At 44.2% G+C, this 20702-nt stretch overlaps 1 protein-coding gene and 1 long non-coding RNA gene across 36 annotated transcripts in view; one reads left to right on the top strand and one right to left on the bottom strand.

The window, feature by feature from the left end:
* MICAL2 (microtubule associated monooxygenase, calponin and LIM domain containing 2) overlaps positions 1 to 20702 on the top strand; it is a 237285-nt gene that overhangs the window by 165413 nt on the left and 51170 nt on the right. For 30 of the 34 annotated variants that reach the window (XM_081543143.1, XM_081543130.1, XM_081543115.1 and 27 more), the window contains 3 exons: positions 1988 to 2059; positions 7017 to 7150; positions 8786 to 10136. In XM_081543143.1, the coding sequence (XP_081399269.1) occupies positions 1988 to 2059; positions 7017 to 7150; positions 8786 to 10136 (1557 nt within the window). Of the gene's footprint in view, positions 1 to 1987; positions 2060 to 7016; positions 7151 to 8785; positions 10141 to 11462; positions 11597 to 17768; positions 17780 to 17988; positions 18026 to 20702 lie in introns of those variants that run through there. The other 4 variants (XM_081543118.1, XM_081543136.1, XM_081543133.1 and 1 more) reach the window with 4 other exon arrangements.
* Positions 881 to 7412, bottom strand: LOC145526749 (uncharacterized). Of its 2 annotated transcripts, none has more exons than XR_014069146.1 (3): positions 7315 to 7412; positions 2470 to 2704; positions 881 to 1596 (listed from the first exon to the last, which is right to left on the bottom strand). It is a non-coding gene; the product is annotated as an uncharacterized LOC145526749 (long non-coding RNA). The 2 variants fall into 2 exon arrangements; XR_014069147.1 differs by lacking the exon at positions 881 to 1596 and adding an exon at positions 1861 to 2165 and having other exon boundaries at positions 2609 to 2704.

The following is a 20702-nucleotide window of genomic DNA, read 5'->3' as shown; positions in this document are numbered from 1 at the left end:
ACAGCTAGAGCGTTTCTCCCAGGATGGGGTTGGATGGAGACATCAAGGCAGTGTGGCCAGAGCATTTTGTTTGACGGTCCAGTTTAATTCCAGAATAAGAAACATAGTAGACAGAAGTGGATAGACCTCCTGACTTTCAAGCAATCTCCTGTCAGTTTTGTCTTCATCCATCATGGTTTCCATCATTGCCAGGCAGACCACATTGTGAGGTTACAATCTCTGACATAGTCTAAGTGCTGTGTTTTGTGTTGCTGCTTATGATGAGTCTGTCACTGTAGCAGATAATGTAGGGTTGACATCATATTGTGGGTGTTATAGGGTTTCATTAATCACACTTTTCACCTAGATAAATGGCTCAGAGTTTAGCTCAAGGGACGCTGAAAAATACCAAGACATCGCTTTAAAAAGACTCCATTTGTACACCAAATGTACATGATTTGTACACCATGCTCAGAGCAGCATTTTTTTTTTTTTTACAATAGCAGAAAGGTGAATGACCCAAATGTCCATCAACCAATGAATGGATAAATAAATCGTGCTATATCCACACAATGAATGTTATTCATCTTTAAAAAGGAATGAAATTGTGACACATGCTATAACGTGGATGAACCTTTAAGTTATTATGCTAAGGAAACTAAACCATGAGACAAGTATTATATGATTTCACTTCTGTGAGGCATCCAGAATAGTTCAAGTCATAGAGGCAGGGAGTATAGAAAAGTGGTTACTAGGGGCTTGGGGAAGAGGATGGCTAGGGATTATTGTTTAATGCAGACAGGGTTTCATTTAGGATGAAGAACAAGTTCTGGAGATGGATGGAGGTATTGTTTGCACAACAATGCAAATGTACTTAATGCCACTCAACTTTATACTTAAAAATGGTTAACATGGTGATTTTAATATTATATATGTTTTACCACCTTTGAAAAGACTCTGGGACTGCCTCAGTTCATCAAGGAACCTATCACCTTCTCAAAGTTTTTTAGCATAGAGCCTGCCCACAATGATGTCTTAAAATAGAACTTGAGCCCTGTGTAATAGAGGTCAGAGAAAACACTCCATAATGCTCCCCTAAAACACCATGTTCAGTGGTTCCTAAAAAATCCCGTTTAAGAGGCAGGTTCCTAGGTTCCCTCCTTCAGAGACTCAGATGTCTTGGGTCTAGAGTGGGGCCCAGTATCTGCATTTATGTAAGTGCCCCAGATGCCTCCAGGAAAGAGGGCCACCGCAGAGGCCAAATTTGAGGGCCCAGTGTGGGAATGGGAGGCATTTATATCCTGCTGCCCACTCTCAGGCCCCAAATGGCCAAGACCCATTTCTTCTGCCTGTGATGTTCATTTGGCTCAGCTGATTCTCAAGGCCCAGTCCAAGGCATCCTGCAAGTGTGTTTCCATTGGAATCAGGCCAAGAGGAGGGGTCGTGCCATGGATTGTACAGGGGTTTGGTTAAAATTGAAAGGGCTTGGGGACTCTGCAGGTAACACGAAGAGAGGTTGGCATTTTCTGCAGCTTCCAGGCTTCAGTGAGAGCAGCTCTGGTTCCTCTATGACACAGTTGTGGCATTGATGTTAGACTTCAGCTTCAAAGAGCTGCTCTGCTAAAAACAGATGTGTTATATATGCATGTGTACATATAGGCATATATGTATGTATGCATATAAACATGTAAGCACACATGCTTATTAACAATGGGTGAGTTAGAATGATGGCACCTAATTTGAGATCTTTTCTGAAAGAGGGCAGTACCTGGCCCCCAGCGGTATCTCAATAAATATTTGATGACTAAATGAATGAAAAATTGGAGGTGTTTGTTATAGAGACAAGGAGGTACAGTCTGAGTAAAGCAAGGGGCTCAGTCATTTATGACATTAGTCTATTAGCTTTTGGTAAATGGGCCATAGGAGACAACTCCCTATTTGTCCTATCCATTTAACAGACTCTTCCTCCCTCCTCATCTCTCCTGCCTTTTTCTTTTTCCCACCACAGCTCTGCAGCGGGCCAATAGCTTCCAGTGTCCAGCTCCCAGCGAATACCAGAGTGGGAGAAGATTCCAGTCCAGTGAGTCATGAGCTCCCCAGGGAAGGAGGGGGTGGGCAGGAGCTGTCTGATAAATTCTCAGGGGCAGCTGTTCTCACTCCTCACATGCCCTCTCTGACCTGGCCTCCTGGATGTGAGGGGAAAGGAAAGAAATGTATGTTTGACTCTATTTCCACTGCTCACTGGACGAAGCACTTTCCAAGGGATTCCCTACCTTCAGCAAGCCTTAGAACTCTACAACTGCACTTGAAAGGGACCCAAGCTCCAAGCTTCTTGAAACATAGATGAGGAAACTGTGGCCCAGGGGCTCTATACGTTTTGGTTCAGTACACTGGAACTGAGGCCGTCACCTTAACCTCGAGCAGTAGTGGGTAAAGCAGTGAAAGAACATACACACACACAGACACACACAGACACACACACACCCCTACTTCTTTCTCTGAGCTGGCTACCAGGACCACGGCCTACAGCAGGTGCCAAGGCCGAAGGCTCCCACTAGGGGGCGCAATGACTGCGCGCACGGTTGGCGACGTCCCAGGGCCAGCCCGCGCCTGGCGCCGTCCTAGTTACCGAGCAGAGATTCCCTCTCCAATCTTGAGTGCGGGCACGGACTCTTCATCTGATTCCAAGCCCATCGCTGCCCTCACGCTCCCTCTCCAGACTTTGCTGTAAGAGAGGTGGAGCCAGGAAAGCCTTGGGTTAGACCAAAAAAAAAAAAAAAATGAAGTCGGCATAGCGTGCTAGTTTAGTTGACTTCTTCCTTCTGAGTCATCACTGACTCCTGGCCAGTGAGTCATTCTCCCCAAAACCCTTGGGCCAGGCTGGGACAATGGGACAATGACACCTGGGCAGGCCATGTCACCAGGAAACAACCTAAAATGACTCTTGAACCATTCTGTAGTTCCAGGCAGGGAAGGTAAGGGGCAAGGAGGGAATTAACCTTTAGTGAAGGCCCGAGTCAGGCCTTTTTCACATGTTATCTCATTTGCTCCCCCATCTCAACCCCTCCCCGGCCACGGGAATTCTACGGGTGGGTCTGTTTGGGCGCAGATTCCGTCCAGCGCTTCCAGCCGACTTTACTGAGTGCCACTGATGCGAGGGGTCTGGCCTCGCCCTCAAGGAGGTCCTAGTCAGGGGGTGGGGGGCGGTGAGAGCTGGGAGTCTGGTAGGGGACCCTCCAGCAGGGTGGGAGATCCTGGAGGAGGCACAGGAGAGAGGAGACTGCTAACCAGCGGTGTAGTTTCTCAGCAATGTCTTTACTTAGCCCAGGAGTATCAGGTGTTGGTTCTCAAGTGGATACAAAAGCTGGTTTGAAGGCTGGCCTTGAGATTGAATCATTTCTAGGGGCTAAGTGCTTAGTATGGGCCTGGCACAGAGGAGGCACCCAGTTCTTGCCTACAGAATAAATAAATGAATTAACGGAGGAACTAACTAAAGTATCAGGGACCAAGTCAGTTGAACTGAGTGTAGGAACAGAGAACTTGACTTCAGCCTGAGCAGGCTCCTCCCCTAGAGGGCACTCCAAGACTTTGGGAAGATTTGAGAATTACCCACACTCCAAATTTGGGGAAGCTGCACCCTGGGATCCCAGTCTTTGTGAAAATCTCCAGAGCCGTCTTTCCAGTCATCTTCATTGTGCCCGAAAGGAAACCCAGTAGGCAAGGCTGGTCCTGTAGGAGGGAGCCAAGCTTGGGGTACTGTCTCATCTATCCCTTCACTGCCCTGTTAAGGCTGGCTCGGGCCCCAGCCCCAGACAGGTGGATGGAGTGGGCTGCGTGCCTGCCCTTATCACTCTCCCCCAGCTGACCACACTCACCAGAATGACCTCTAGGATCAGGGGGAAATGTCGCTATTGCCAGAGGGCCCAAAGAAGAGGCAGCTGACCCAGGGAGAATATGGGAGGAGCTGCAATCTGGATCCTGGTCTGTTCATCAACCCCCTTTGCACGATGGGACTGGAAGGGCCAGTGGTACCCAGGATCAAAGCTCCCGCAGAGGGCAGGGCAGCCCTGGCTGGACCATGCCAAGGTTTCAAGCAAAACAAGAAAGGGCCAGCAGAGCAGGATGTGAGTTGCAAGTGAAAATGAAACCTCCAGGCTCTGAGTTGCAGAAGTCCTGGCCAGGGTGGGTGTGTGCAGTCTCCCCTGAAACAGGTTAGCGGTTCAGCAGTGCCTTTATTGGACACCACCTGTGTGCATGGGAGGAAGGGAATGGAATTCGTATTTAGCTACCATGTGGCATTTAGGGCTTCCCTGATAGCTCAGTTGGTAAAGAATCCGCCTGCAATGCAGGAGACCCTGGTTCGATTCCTGGGTCCGGAAGATCTGCTGGAAAAGGGATAGGCTACCCACTCCAGTATTCTTGGGCTTCCCTGTGGCTCAGCTGGTAAAGAATCTGCCTGCAATGCAGGAGACCTGGGTTTGATCCCTGGGTTGGGAAGATCTCCTGGAGAAGGGAAAGGCTACCCACTCCAGTATTCTGGCCTGTAGAATTCCAAGGACTGTATAGACCATGGGGTCGCAAAGAGTCGGACACAACTGAACAACTTTCGCTGTTCACTGTGGCATTTACTTTGTGCTCTGCACTGAGCATCTCTTTTTAATCCCATTTTATTTCTTCAGCTTCCCCATGAAACAGCACTAGGCTTCCCATTTTTCAGATGAGAAACCTGAGGCGTTATGTAACTCGCTCAGTATCAGCCAGCTGGTGCGGGTGTGAAGGGGGTGGTGTTCCAGGCTCCCTGTTACCATCCTCTGAGGGAACCCAAAGGCCTCAGTGGGTGAGATTTCCTGTCACCTCTCAGCTGGGCTCTGAGGTGAGCCTTCTCCCTTTCGGTCTGTGACTTGAATGGCAGGTGCGTTGCGTCCCCCATCTCCTCAGGGCCGCCTCCCAGTTCTGAGGCCTCATTCATGAGGCCACGTGTGGAGAGAGACCCCACTCACTGGGTGGGGGTGGGAATTAGATAAAGAAGACAGGGGAGAGCTCCCAGGTCATGACCTTGAGAACCCCAAGACTCTTCCAAGGTGTCCTGGCTCTATATCAGAAGGTTCCCAGATCGCTCCTCAGAGGAACAAAGAGGCAGTCTGTGGAGCTGAGGGGGCTTTGGGACAAGTTCAGGAGACTGATTCAGGAGATGGCAGAAAGAGGAGAATGAGGGGGCGAGGAAGAGGAGGAGAAGGAATTTAGCAGGAATTTGGCAAGCCCAGGACAGGAAGCACAGCAACAACTGACTCACAGCTTTTGCCTTTTTAGGCTCGAACCATCTAATTGTGGACTGAGATGGGGGTTCGTCTGGGTGACAGGCAGGCCAGCCAGCTGCCCACCCCTACCCGTGTCAGCTCCTGGCAGCCACTGTGGCCTTTGTCCCCAGCAGCTCCTTCCTGCCACTCTCAGATCTGTTTCCCTGAGTTACCTTTTCCCCCTGGAGCTCTTCCCTTGGGAAGCTTGCTCGCCGTGTGTGTGGCCAGCTTTTCATAGCCCAGGCCTGGGATGCGTGCTCCAACATGCTTGCATTTGGGGGAGTAAAGCAGGACAGAGCACTGACAAACCCCCTGTGTGGCTCCCTGGTGGTCTGGAAGGAACTCCTCTTGCGGTGAGCTTGGGTTTGGCTTGGCCTGGGTGGGTCCCAGAGGAGGGGCCTCTCAGCCAAAGCTCTCGGGAAACTGAGGCCAGGGGATCATGTTAAGAAGCAAGCTGAAATCTCATGCCTTGGAAGGAAATGGAAATGGGTCAGCCGAGCAGCCAGAAGTAAGGAGCCTGACAATAATGGATAGACAGACAGGTGGTCCTGCGAGGTTCCCTGGAGAACAGCCTTTATGTGCCTGGAGGGCCTACGGGAGAGCTGGCTGGGCTGGTGGGTCAGACACTTGATGGCCAATCTGCAAGTGAGCATGGCATCTTCTGAATCTCTTTGAGGACCGGTTACTGAAATGGTCTGATAGGGAAAAAAACTCTCGAGAGTTTAGGTTTGTTGTTGTTGCCTCGTTAAGTCTCGTCCAACTCTTTTGTGACCCCATGGACTGTAGCCCACCAGGTTACTCTGTCCTTGGGGTTTCCCAGGCAAGAATACTGGAGTTGCCATCTCCTTCTTCAGGGGATCTTCCCGACTCAAGGATTGAACCCACGACTCCTACATTGGCAAGAGGATTCTTTACCACTGAGCCAGCAGGGAGGTCCCGATTTAAGGTTCCTAGAGGGTACATGTGCACATGTGGTGCATGCACTCAGGAGAGAGATTGATCTTATAGGCGACATCTGTTAGAACTCTGTTGTAACTAGATTAATTGATTTCAGCTCCCACAGTTCAGAATTAGGCTCATCCTCAGTCCCAGGCATGCTCCTTTCTCCTGTCCATCTGAGCACACACACTCTCTCTGGCTTGTTCCCTGACCAACAGGAGCTTGGCACAAACCCCACTCCATACACTTCAGATGCTTTGATACTCATTACGACCTCCCTCCCTTGAGTTCTCTTAAAATCTCAGGCTGGCCATCTCATCCGAGAGCCCCTTTGTGCCCCCGTGAGAGGAAGTGCCCTTTCCCTTAGCTGTGACTGCCTCTCCTGTGTTATCCCGTCCGTGCCCATGGCGAATGGTCCAGCCTCTTTATTGACCAAGTAATTTAATGCAGCCCCCCACCACAATGGCTCTAGGGCGGACATTAGAGGTAGATGCCCATTTCCCAGAAAAACCCTAGAGACCCCTCTTCCCTCTTTCAGGAGCATTCTCTTGTGCATGTGAGACATAGTTGTTCTTGGACTTTTTGTCCTGGGACCTCCTCCCCTCTAAGGAACCTGACACTCCTGCGCTTGTTCTTCCAAGTCCCAGGCTCTGGGCTCCAGGGCCTCTGAATTGGTCTCCAGCATCTTTCTCTCCTGACTCAATTTGTAGAGTGGAGCTTCACTGATAAACCTCCCCTTTTCTTGATAAAATAAGGAAAAACCACAACTCCATAATGGAGAGCATGTTCTTTCCTTGGTAGATTTGATACCAGTGAACAGCAAAATGACTGTGTCGCCTCCAAAGGAAGCTTGTTCTCCCCCGCCTTCTCCTTCTCCACCCTCTTCTTCCTCGACTGGTGACCTGAATGCCCTGGACAGTCCCTCCCTGCCTCAGGTAAGTGCCCTCAGGGCCCTGCACAGGCGTGAGGATGATGCCTGTACTCCCCCTACTTCCACACTGAGCTCTGGATTCCTAGGATCCTTAGGTCACCCCAGTTGCAAACCCAGGGCCAGAGAGATGCTCTGTCAAGAGCCCACCCCAGGCCTCTTCATTTGTACCTTTCATAAAAGTGCACTCTTCTGCTCAGTCACCAAGAGCATAGCCAGCCAGTCACTCACTCAGCAGACTTTATGAGGCCTGAAATCTGGGCTGGACTGTGGGGTGCAGAGATGCTTGGGCTTATGCTCTGCCCTGATGACCTCACAGAGGGTGTTGAGGAGCTGGCAGCTATAGGGTGGCAGGCACAGAATGGAGAGGGCCTTTGGTCACAGCTGAGAACCTTGGAAGCAACATTCCCCTTGAATACAAAATGGCGTCACTGAGATAGACAGGATTGGACTCTTTCCTTCAGTATGAATCTATCAAGCCTCTGTTACCTACCAGAGCCTGTTCTAGACTCTGGGAAGTAGAACATCCAAGACAGAATATTTCATACTCCTGAGAAGCTCCTGTCCCATGACCAGAGCTCTGGGCAGGACATAACCACTCCTTCTAAAGTCTGCTATGTTCTCCCTCTGCCAAGGGCCAAGCTCCTGAATGCTGGCAATGATTGCCTTCTCAATGGTGAGGCATAAATCAGGTTTTAAAGGGTCATTGTGCAGTCACTAAGTCATGTCTGATTCTTTGACCCCATGGACTGCGGCATGCCAAGCTTCCCTGTCCTTTACTCACTCCTGGAGTTTGCTCAGACTCATGTCCATTAAGTCAGTGATGCCATCCAACCATCTCAACCTCTGTTGCCCCCTACTTCTCCTGCCCTCAATCTTTCCCAGCATCAGGGTCTCTTCCAAAGAGTCGGCTCTTTGCATCAGGTGGCCAAATTATTGGAGCTTCAGTCCTTCCAATGAATATTCAATGTTGATTTCCTTTAGGATTGACTCGTTTGCTCTTCTTGCTGTCCAAGGGACACTCAGGAGTCTTCTCCAGCACCACAATTCAAAGGCATCAATTCTCTGGTGCTCAGCTTTCTTTATGATCCAACTCTCACATCCATACATGAAAAACCATAGCTGAAAGGGCTATTGGAAGATCCCAAAGTCTATCCTGCCACCACAGTTCCAAGCCAGAGGGTAATTGTCTCTCTTTAATGGTCTCTAAGGAAAAAGCCTTGGTTTCTTGGTTGTCGGAGGAACGTACTGATGGGTAGGATGGGCCCGTTAGCAGGGACCGTGGCTGAGCTTCCGTGTGTGCCTGGCCACCCATAAGGGCCAGGCTAGTGCTGCCCTCACTGGTCTGGGAGCTTGTCAAAGACTTTGCCTTCCCTCTGGCTTTCTATCCACTAATCTAAGACTCGGGTAAGCCTTTGATCAGTGATATACAGGCTCTGGGCTAATTCTAGCCCATTCCAAGGCAACCACTTAGAAGGAAGAGTGGCCTCTGAAATCACCCTAGGCAGAATTCTTTTTGACTTTGGGTGTCTGAGATATGAAGAGAGGAGGGGACTGGGCTGTGGGATGAGATGCACCTTCCTCGTGTCAGTAAATGGTGGGAGCTTCTAAATCACTGCTGATTTTTGCCTGTCCCTTCCAGGTGACAGTTTTCAACACCCCCTCACAGGTCTCCAGAGGTCATTTCAGCCCATCCACCCCCATCTTTCTGAGGCGTGCCAAAGCCCATGGACCACCCAAGGATCTCCCCCTACGTCTGCCTCATAGGCAGGTACTGGAGCGGACAGAATACTGCCTGGTAAGGCCTGGTGGAGATGGCCTTGAGAGCTTCAGGCCACCCAGCCCTGCAGAGATGGCTTCTGATGGGTGTCAGGAAGCAGCGGCCCCTCCTAGGGACATCAGAAGCATCCGCAGAGGCCCACACCCCGTTGAAGGGAAGGACAGGTGCTTGCCAGACCACCCGCTGTCTCCCTGGGCTGGAGAGGAGCCTGGAGAAGGGAGTACCAGACCCAGGAGGGTAGAGGATGGTGGGTTAGAGCTGGCAGAGGAGAAGTCAGGCTTAAAGAAGTTGATTCTCACTCCGGAGCAGAAGACTTGGTTGTTGGATTGGAATGACTCCAGCCTTGAGAACATGCACCTGGAAACCGGGGCACAACTTTCCCAAAAGAGTACTAAAAACGGTACAGGAGGCCATGTGCTGAAACCCGTCCGCCCCTTGCTGCTCCCTCGGGCAGAGAAAGAGACCCTGCCAGCCCAGAGGCAGTCTCAGGAGAAGATGGGAGCCCCAGCTGAACGGGCTCCTGGGGAGCGAAACGTGGCCCCACCCAAGTCTCCATTGCGGCTCATAGCCAACGCCATCCGGAGGTCCCTGGAGCCGCTCCTCCCCAACTCTGACGGTGGGAGGAAGGCCTGGGCCAAGGCAGAGTCAAAGACTTTCCCCACCAGCCCGCCTCATGCTTTCACTCACTCATTCAGCTTTCGGAAAAGCAGCTCCAGTAAAGACAGCAATCAGCCATCCCCCAAGAGAGACGTGGCAAGCAAGGCCTCAGCCTTCTTCTCCCTGGGCTCCCCGACTGCAAGGACTGCCCAGCCCTCAGCCCCAAGCCCCCCTGCCCCTGCCCTTTGCACCCACAGTTTGCCCAGCCGGTCATCCAAGGTGTTTCCTGCACTTGTGTCCCTACCCTGCGGCAAGATCGAAGATGTCCCCACACTCCTGGAGAAAGTGAGTTTGCAGGAGACAGTCCCAGATGCTTCCAGGGTTCCCAAGAAAAGGACCTCACTCTTCTCCTCCTTCAGACTCAAAGACAAATCTGTTGAGAGTTTCCTCCAAGAATCTGGACCAAGAAAGGACCCCCAAGACCTCTTCAGCAGCCCCAAGGGGAAGGTGCCGCCCACGGGCAATGCCCAGCCCCCAGAGAAGCAGGTGCAGCCAGTCAGTAGCACCCTCTGCCTGGGGCAGAGGGTCCCTCCTCCTTCTCCAGAGAAAGATGCAAGTAAGTGGTTCTTTCCTAGCAAAAGTCTCCCATTCATGCGGGGCAGTTAGTTATCCTTATTGGGTTAATAAGTAGCCGTCTTTCACCTCATTTTGCTTCTCAAATTCTGACAAAAGTAGGAAAACTTGAGTTTGGAAAATTTGGGAAAAAATCTGAAAAAATTAAATTTGAAATTATGTTGCATAAAGTTTTGAAAGAGACAAAGAATCAACCATAATTCCTCCTCTTTCTCACTCTTTGACCATATGAATATTTTTCACTGTTGTACATAAAATTTTATATCTTTTAAATCAACATTCAACATAGATATTAAGTCAGTTACCTTATATTCTACACAAATGTGATTTAATGGCTGTAGAATATTCTACCTAGTATATATGTTATTATTTAATGAACTATTTTCTTATTAACTTATGTATTATATATGAATATATTTATATTTTATATATGGTATTGAATGAACATTTTTATGCACATAGCTTTTTCTTTCCTTTTAATTATATTTTTAGTATGGTTTCCAAGAAATGAGATTGCTAGTTGAAAGTGTGAATTTTTAAAGATTCTTAACTGACACCGACAAATTATTTTTTAAAAGAGAATTATATGGGTAAAGACTTCATAGGTTCTCTCTGTGTTATTTCTTACAACTATATATTATAAATTTTAGTTAAAACAAGGGAAAGGGATCAGTTTATATTTCACCATTAATGATGAGGGTACCTTTTTCACAACACTGTCACCTGCATTAAGTATCATATTTTTTCAACATTACTGTTTTACTAGTCAAAAAAAAAAATGGTGTCTCTTTTAAGCTTGTGTTTTTTTGTTACTAGTTTAAACACATTTAAGTATATTTGAATACCAGTGGAACCTTAGGTTTTTTAAATATTTAAATCTGAGTATAATTTTTTAAATTATAAAATTAATATATCAATAGATCAGAATAACTTAACAATAAAGAAATATTTTTAGAAAGTAACATGAAATTTCTCACTCTGCTCTTCTCCTTGCAGTGGGGGTACTTACCCTTAGACAGTGTAAACAACATGATTTCTTTTTTATTGTTGATATTTGTTTGATTGCTTTAAACAAACTGATTCTACCATCCCTATTGTTGAGAACTTTATTTTTTTAAACTTTCAAAAAATTTAATTGTTATCTCGGAACTTCAGTTTTCAAGCAAAAATTATTGCTCTTCTGGCACTTTAATCAAAAAGCTATGTAAGTCAAGGACTTGATTTTGATCTATTCTGAAACCAGATTAAGTAAAGAGTCTTTTGCCAAAAAAAAAAGGCTGTATTGATTAACAATAGACTTTATTTTCAGCAGATTCAGGATAAACATGGACAGACTGGAATGTAACTATGCCCTTTTTATTACATCGTAAACTTCAATGTGTTGTGCATTTTTTGATAATACATTCACATGGCTCAAAATAAAAGGATACAAAAGGCATGAAAGGAATAGTCCTATCTTCTGTCTCTGTCCCTAAGTCATCCAGGTCCTATCCCTGATGACAGATACTGTTATCAGGTTCTTGGACATTCTTCCAGACAGAATTTATGAATATATGAGCAAATTTACATATCATATTCTTTCTTTTTCCAGAATCAATAGCATGCTACTATATGGTACACACTGTTTTTGAAGTTTTAATTTTATTTTGGAGGTCAATATGTACTGGTACATAAAGAACTTTCTCCTTCATTTTATGGTTGCATGGTATTCCATTGTGTTGATGTGTTCAATACCATGATTGATGTAGCCAGTCCCCTATGGGAAAGTTTAAGTATTTCAAATCTTTTGCTATTGCAAACAGTGCTACGATAATGAAGAACTTGGCCATTTGATATATGTGTAAGTTTACCTGTAGGACAAATTTCTAGGAATGGAAATGCTAGAACAAAGCACATGTGAATTGAGAATTTTGATAGATATTGACAAATTGTCCTCCATCAAAATGGGACTGGTTCACGCTTCCAGCAGCAGAGAATGAAAATGCTATTTCTGCACTTGCGCTAACCAGTGTGTTACCCAGCTTTTAAAAAAATCTTTACTAACCTGACTGGCAATAGATAGAGCGTCTTTTCATATAATAAAGAATCATTTGTATTTCCTTTTCTGTGAATTGTTGTTTCTTTATCATTTTTTCTGTTGGGTTGTTGGTATTTTTCTTGATATTATGTAGGGGCTTTATGAAAAGGGACATTTAACTTTTCTCTTGTGATATAAATTACAAATGCTTTATCCAGCTTCTTCTTTGTGTTTAACTTTGTATATGGTGATTTTTGTCACATAAAGTTTTAATTTTATATAGTAGTTGTAGCAATTTTCCATTTTATCACTTTTGAACTTTATGTTTATAATGATTCAGACAGAATTTTTTTCTAAGTTTATAGAAGAATCTTCTTACAGTTTCTTTTAGTCTTGTTTGTTTTCAATTTTTTACATTTATAGGCTCACATGAAGAAATTACCCTAGTATAAATGTGAGCTATGAATCCAACCTTCTTTTTTCATTCTGTCTCTTTGGTTACCGTAACATAGTTTAGCGAATAACTCATCCTTTCCTCTCTTATGTATGTGAGATAGCATCTTTATCATATATCAGATTCCTGTACTTGGGCTGATTTCCACACCATCTATTACCTTCTCTTGAGTTGTCTGTTATGTATCAGTACCACACTGTTTTAATTATTTTCCTTTATATATTTATACATTTTACATTTTTCTCTATTTTACCATCTGGTAGGGAGAGAATTCTGTTACTGATGTTCTCGTTCAAAACTTTCCTGGCTCTCCTTGCTTGTTTGATGTCCTAGATGGACTTAGCGTTAGCTTGTCTATGTACCAAAAATTCATGAAGAGCACTTTTATGGAATTAAGTTTACAAACTTAACTCAGAATCTAGTTACAACCTTATGATATGAATTGTCTTTCCATTTGCTCATAGCTTTTTTTATGACCCTCTGGAATATTCTAAACTTTACATCATATAGATCTTACATATGTATTGTTGTTTATTACTAGATATGTTCATTTTTGTTGCTATTATAAATAAGATAGTTTCCATTTTATCTTCCTACTAGTGAGTATATGAAAGTTATTGATTTCTATATAGGAATTTTCCACCCATCCATTTTTACTGAATTCTCTTTGCTTAAAAATGCTTTTTAATGACCTCTTCTGGGTCCTACCCAAATATACAATCATAACTCTACAGATGATAATTTTGCCTCTTTTACATTCAGTTCAGTTCAGTTCAGTCACTCAGTCATGTCTGACTCTTTGCGACCCCATGAACCTCAGCACTCCAGGCCTCCCTGTCCACCACTAACTCCCTGCTGCTGCTGCTGCTGCTAAGTCGCTTCAGTCGTGTCTGACTCTGTGCGACCCCATAGATGGCAGTCCACCAGGCTCCTCCATCCCTGGGATTCTCCAGGCAAGAATGCTGGAGTGGGTTGCCATTTCCTTCTCCAGTGCATGAAAGGGAAAAGTGAAAGTGAAGTCACTCAGTCGTGTCCGACACTTAGCGACCCCATGGACTGTAGCCCACCAGGCTCCTCCATCCATGGGATTTTCCAGGCAAGAGTACTGGAGTGGGGTGCCATTGCCTTCTCCGACTAACTCCCTGAGTCTACCCAAACCCATGTCCATTGAGTCAGTGATGCCATCCAGCCATCTCATCCTCTGTCGTCCCCTTCTCCTCCTGCCCCCAATCCTTCCCAGCATCAGGGTCTTTTCCAATGAGTCAGCTCTTCGCATGAGGTGGCCAAAGTATTGGAGTTTCAGCTTCAACATCAGTCTTTGCAATGAACACCCAGGACTGATCTCCTTTAGGATGGACTGGTTGGATCTTCTTGCAGTCCAAGGGATTCTCAAGAGTCTTCTCCAACACCACAGATCAAAAGCATCAATTCTGCGGCACTCAGCTTTCTTCACCGTCCAAATCTCACATCCATACATGACCACTGGAAAAACCATAGCCTTGACTAGACGGACTTTTGTTGGCAAAGTAATGTCTCTGCTTTTAAATATGCTGTCTAGGTTGGTCATAACCTTCCTTCCAAGGAGTAAGCGTCTTTTAATTTCATGGCTGCAATCACCATCAGCAGTGATTTTGGAGCCCCCAAAAAATAAAGTCTGACACTGTTTCCACTGTTTCCCCATCTATTTCCCATGAAGTGATGGGACCAGAAGCCATGATCTTAGTTTTCTGAATGCTGAGCTTTAAGCCAACTTTCTCACTCTCCTCTTTCACTTTCATCAAGAGGCTCTTTAGTTCTTCTTTGCTTTCTGCCATAAGGGTGGTGTCATCTGCATATCTGAGGCTATTGATATTTCTCCCGGCAATCTTGATTCCAGCTTGTGTTTCTTCCAGCCCAGCATTTCTCATGATGTACTCTGCATATAAGTTAAATAAGCAGGATGACAATATACATTATGTACCACTAACTTATGTTGTTTACTCATTTCTTTGGTTTCCACAATTTCCAGAACAGTATTAAGGTAGTGATATGGTTTCCATATTCTTAACTTTAATGAGAATTCATCTCATTAAGTGTTTTCCCATTTAAGCATGGTGTTGGCTTCTGGATTGACACATATATTTATTCATATTGAGAAAATAGCCATCTAGTTCTATTTTTTATATCTTAAATCATGAATGGATGTTGGACTTGATTAAGTGTCAGCACATTTTGAGATGATTGCATAATTTCTTTCTCCGTAGTTTAATTAATATTATCAGTTATGTAATAGACTCACTGATATTGAGCCATCTTTGTGTTGTTGAAATATGACCATTTGGTCATGATATCTTATTATTTAATATATTTTCTATTCTGTTTACTAATATTTTATTTAAGGTTTACATCATATTCATAGTAAGAATAGCCTTTACTTTACTTATATCACATATGTGACTTCTTAATGTGCTGTTTAGAATAAGTTGAAGTAGGGAATTCCCTGGTGGTCCAGTGGTTAAGAATCTACCTTCTAATGCAGGGTACGTAGCAGGAAACTAAGATCCCACATGCTGCAGGGCAATTAAGTCACAAGTACTGAGCTCCTGAGCCACAATTAAGACTCGATGCTGTCAAAAATAGATAATAAATAAATATTTTTTTTGAATTTGGAATAAATGTGTTTTCCTGATTTATTTATCATGGAGAGCTTCATTAATTTATATTCCTTAAAGAAATAATGTGAATTCCTTACCTTAGAACAGAATGGGAGTGCAAAGAGTGAAATTAGGTTAAGGCTGACCAGCTCTGAAAATACCTGTACCCATTGCTGTTTCAATAGCCAGGACATGGAAGTAACCTATACATCCATCAACAGATCAATGGATAAAGAAGACATGGCACATATCTAATGGAATATTACTCAGCCATAAAAAGAAATGAAATTGTGCCATTTGCAGAGATGTGGTCATCAAGACAGTCTTTATTGACCTAGAAGCTGTCATAAAGAGTGAAGTAAGTCAGAAAGAGAAAAACAGATATCATATATTAACATATATATGTGGAATCTAGGAAAACGGTACAGATGAACTTATTTGCAAAGCAGAAATAGAGACACAGACATAGAGAACAAATGTATAGACAACAAGGGGGGAATAGGGTACTGGGATGAATTGGGAGATTGGGATTGACATATACACACTATGTATACACAGGATATAAAAGGGGGGCTTCCCTTGTGGCTCAAGCAGTAAGGAATCTGTCTGCAATGCAAGAGACCCTGATTTGGAAAGATGCCCTGGAGGAAGAAATGACAGCCCACTCCGATATTCTTGCCTGGAAAATCCCATGGACTGAGGAGCCTAGTGGGCTACAGTCAATGGAATGGCAAAGAGTCAGATACGACTGAGCATGCACGCACAATGTATAAAATGAATGGCTAATGAGAACCTACTGTATGGCACAGGAAACTCCACTCAATGCTCTATGGTGACCTAAATGGGAAGGAAATCCAAACAAGAGGCGATACATGTGTATGCATTGTTGATTCATGTTCCTATATAGTGGAAACTAATACAACATTGTAAAGCAACTATACTCCAATAAATTTTTTTTTTTTTTAAAAGAGCTTTGTGTTTCTGAGGTCTTCTTAAGTCAGTATCCTAAGAATGTCAAGATTTTACTTACTCTATCAAATTAGGTCCATTTAGTTTCCTTGTATTTCCTTGCCCTTGCCCAGCCCACCAAACACACACACACACACACACACACACACACACACACACACTCACAGCTCAGTTTACACTTAACTTGCTGCTGCACACTTCCATAAAGTGGAGAGAGAAAGCAGTATTCAAATGGAAAGTGAGAAACTTTCAAAACCTCAAATTTATGATCACTTGAATAAGAGCCAACTGAAATTTAATTTTTCATATTTTTACAATATATTTTGCCAAATAAACTAATGTAAACATAAACCTCTCAGTCTTTACGTTTTTTGGGGTATAGACTAATTTCAAGCACTTTATGCCAGTGCCAGTTTTATACCAACAATTTTAATGCTAATTATTGTTCCTATATGTAATTAACCAAAGCACTCTGAGAACCTATTTTAAAATTTTTATGTAAAATATTTATTGCAGTATAAAATACATACACAAATATTAAGTACAGAATTGATGAATTTTTGCAAAGTACCATTTGTGTAGTTACCTTGGAGATCAAGATGTAGAAGACTACCAGCGTTCAGAAGCCTTCGTCATGTGTCTCCCCCAATACACGCGCCACCCAACAAAAGTACTTACCATCTGACTTCTGTCATCTTAGGTTACTTTTGCAGTTTTTTGACTTGATAAAAGTTGCATTGTTCAGTCTTGTGGTAGACAAAATTCTGAGAGGGCCCCCTGCTGCCTGCCTCCCACATACTTGCCCTGTATAATCTCATCCTTTTGAGTTTGGTGAGATGTGGATATGATGGATCTTATTCTGGTGCTTAACTTATGGGATTTTGCAAATGTAGTTACGTTCCAGACCAATTGAGTTTGAGTTCATCAAAAGGGAGATGAGTATGCCTAACTTAATTGGGGCTTCTCTCATGGCTCAGTTGGTAAAGAATCTGCCTGCAATGCAGGAGACCCCAGTTCGATTCCTGGGTCGGGAAGATCCGCTGGAGAAGGGATAGGCTACCCACTCCAGTGTTCTTGGGCTTCCCTTGTGGCTCAGCTGGTAAAGAATCCACCGGCAACACAGGAGACCTGGATTTGATCCCTGGGTTGTGAAGATCCCTTGGAGAAGGGAAAGGCTACCCACTCCAGTATTCTGGCCTGGAGAATTCTATGGACTGTATAGTCCATGGGGTTGCAAAGAGTTGGACACAACTGAGCGACTTTCACTCACACTTCACTCACTCCCTCAGTCAAGTGAGAACTTAACAAGGTTAAGTCAGAAATTCTGAAGTCAGAAACTCAAAGCGTGAGAAAGACATGGTCCTGCTGGCCTCGAAGGAGTAACCTGTCATTGTTGTGAGAGGGCTTGTGAGCAAGAGGCCTCTAGGAACTATAACCAGCTGACGGCTAGCAAGAAACGGACCCCGTGTCCTACAACCACTAGGAACTGGACGCTGCCCACAACCTGAATGAACTGGAAGAGAACTCTTAACTGCAGAGGAGACCCCAACCCAGTGGATACTTCAACTGCAGCTTGTGAGACACTGAGCAGAGGACCGAGTGGGGCCAGACCTGTACTTCTGACCTACACGGCTGTGAGATAATCAGTGGGTGCTATTGTAAACTGCTACACTGGTGTTCACCGCTCCCACAACAATGGCAAACTAATGCAAGTATGTGCTCTTTGGGGCCTGGCTTCTTTCATTAAACATTACGGGCATAGCAGGGGGAGGTAGGGATCCACGTCAATATGCGTTGCGGTGGTTTCCGCTTTTCCACTCCTACGTTTTATACTCTTGTATGAATATGCCACCCTATTGGTGCATTCTGATGCTGGGCACTTAGGTTGTTTCCAGTTGTGAAGAATGCTGCTTTCAGCATCCCTATACACATTGTTTCTGTTGGGTATTGTCAAAGATAAAGCCAGTTACTAGTTAGAATGGTAAGGACAGAGTTTAATTAGTAATTTGATGTTACAGTGGAGAAGAGAATTCAGTATAAACTGAACTCAGCTTTGATTTTGCCAGAGGTGGCTGGGTGTGTGACAGGGAGAATGAGGGAGTAGGGAGACGGATAAGTGGGGTCTCAGTAGAGACAGGGAAGAGAGAAATCCTATAGGGTTCCTTAGTGTAAATGCTTGTTACTCAGCCGGGTCTGTTAGCTGGCAGAAATTGAAGTTAGGATTCTGTCCTCCCCCAGAAACTGGAAGACAGGCTCTATCCTTCCTGATAATTGCATTTGCAAGGGCTGGCTTTCTGGTCGTCCTCAGTGGTAGGAGATACATATACCTCTTAAAGGGACAGAAGAAAGATTGACAGTTGTAAGCCCATTTTTTACTAAAGGCTCTAAGAAAAGATGGTCAGGAGCCTATAGACAGATGTTGGCTAAAATGAACAGTAAATTCATCAGTCAGTCTTGAGTTTTCTCAGTCAAGGACTTTAAGAGGGACTGAGATGTTAGAAACTGTCAGTGTTTAAGACTTTCCCATGCAGGAAGAAGTGGGTGTGCTAAACTATTTGTGTTGAGAGTATAGTTACTACAGGCCAAGACTGAGGTCTAGTTGAGAAGAGGGTTCAAGGGAGCTTGGCTAGAGTGTGGTCGAAGAAAGAGAATCGTTGTCAGTATATACTAGTACCTGGGAGTGAATTGCTAGGTCCTGGGGTTAGGCATGATTGGTTTGCTTTAGCAGATACTGTCAAATGATTTTCTAAAGTGATTGTACCAATGTATATGCCCTCCAGCAGGAAATGAGAACTTCCCTTCACCCATATCTTTGCCAACACTCTGTAGTCTCAGTTTTGTTTTGTTGATGTCATTATTTTTATGAGTGTGGGGTGGTATCTCATTATGATTTTAATTGGCATTTACTTGATAATGATGTTGTGCTACTTTACACATGCTTATGTATTGACAGATATTTTCTTGTATGAGGTCTCTATTCAAGTCTTTTGTCCATACTTTCATTGTGTAGTCAGTCCCTTCCTTATTAGTTTGTAATCTGTGTAGACTCTGGATATAAACCCTTTGTCAGATATATATATTTTTTAATATTTTTTATATTATACATATATAAAATATCTCCTCCCACTCTTTGACTCACTTTTTCACTCTCTGAAGATGTTTTTGATAAAGGTATGTATTTTAATGAAGTCAAATTTATCAGTATTTTCCCTTTTTGCTGATTTTTGCTTCCTGTTTATGAAATCTTTCCCTATTGTGAGGTCACAAAGATACTGTTGTATGTTACCTTCTGGAACTGCACTCTCTAGTATGGTACTCACTCTTTCACACTTGAGATATAGCTAGTGTGAGTGAGGAATTGAATTTGAATTTTATTGAATATTAATGGATTTAAATTTTGCAACTGAAGCAATATAAAATATCTTTCTATTCAACTCAACTTTTTTCTTTTGATAGGATTACATTTCACTTTAACTATTAAAAATGTATTATCTAAATCAAGATGGGCTGTAATTGTAAAATATGCACCAGATCCCAAAGTCTTAGTATGAATGAAATAATGTAAAAGATCTCAATATTTTTATATTGATTATACATTGAAATGATAAAATTTTTGAAATTTGAGCTAAACATATGAATAAGACTAATTTCATCTGTTTATTTGTACACTTTTTATTGTGGCTACTCAGTTCAGTTCAGTCGCTCAGTCGTGTCCGACTCTCTGCGACCCCATGAACTGCAGCACACCAGGCTTCTCTGTCCATCACCAACTCCCGGAGTCTACCCAAACCCATGTCCATTGAGTCGGTGATGCCATCCAACCATCTCATCCTCTGTCGTCCCCTTCTCCTCCCGCCCCCAATCCTACCCAGCATCAGGATCTTTTCCAATGAGTCAGCTCTTCGCATGAGGTGGCCAAAGTATTGGAGTTTCAGCTTCAACATCAGACCTTCCAATGAACACCCAGGATTGATCTCTTTTAGGATGGATTGATTGGATCTCCTTGCAGTCCAAGGGACTCTCAAGAGTCTTCTCCAACACCACAGTTCAAAAGCATCAATTCTGCGGCACTCAGCTTTCTTCACCATCCAACTCTCACATCCATACATGACCACTGGAAAAACCATAGCCTTGACTAGACGGACTTTTGTTGGCAAAGTAATGTCTCTGCTTTTAAATATGCTATCTAGGTTGGCCATAACTTCCTTCCAAGGAGTAAGTGTCTTTTAATTTCATGGCTGCAATCACCATCAGCAGTGATTCTGGAGCCCAAAAAAATAAAGTCTGACACTGTTTCCACTGTTTCCACTGTTTCCCACCTATTTTCCCTGAAGTGATGGGACCAGATGCCATGATCTTAGTTTTCTGAACGTTGAGCTTTAAGCCAACTTTTTCACTCTCCTCTTTCACCTTCATCAAGAGGCTCTTTAGTTCTTCTTCACTTTCTGCCATAAGGGTAGTGTCATCCGCATATCT

This window comes from Giraffa tippelskirchi, chromosome 11, assembly GCF_054371585.1.
Source record: "Giraffa tippelskirchi isolate mGirTip1 chromosome 11, T2T-mGirTip1v1.2.pri, whole genome shotgun sequence".
NCBI classification, from domain to species: Eukaryota; Metazoa; Chordata; class Mammalia; order Artiodactyla; family Giraffidae; genus Giraffa; species Giraffa tippelskirchi.
Note: the sequence above shows the minus strand (reverse complement) of the source record. Positions and strands in the feature narration are given on the sequence as shown.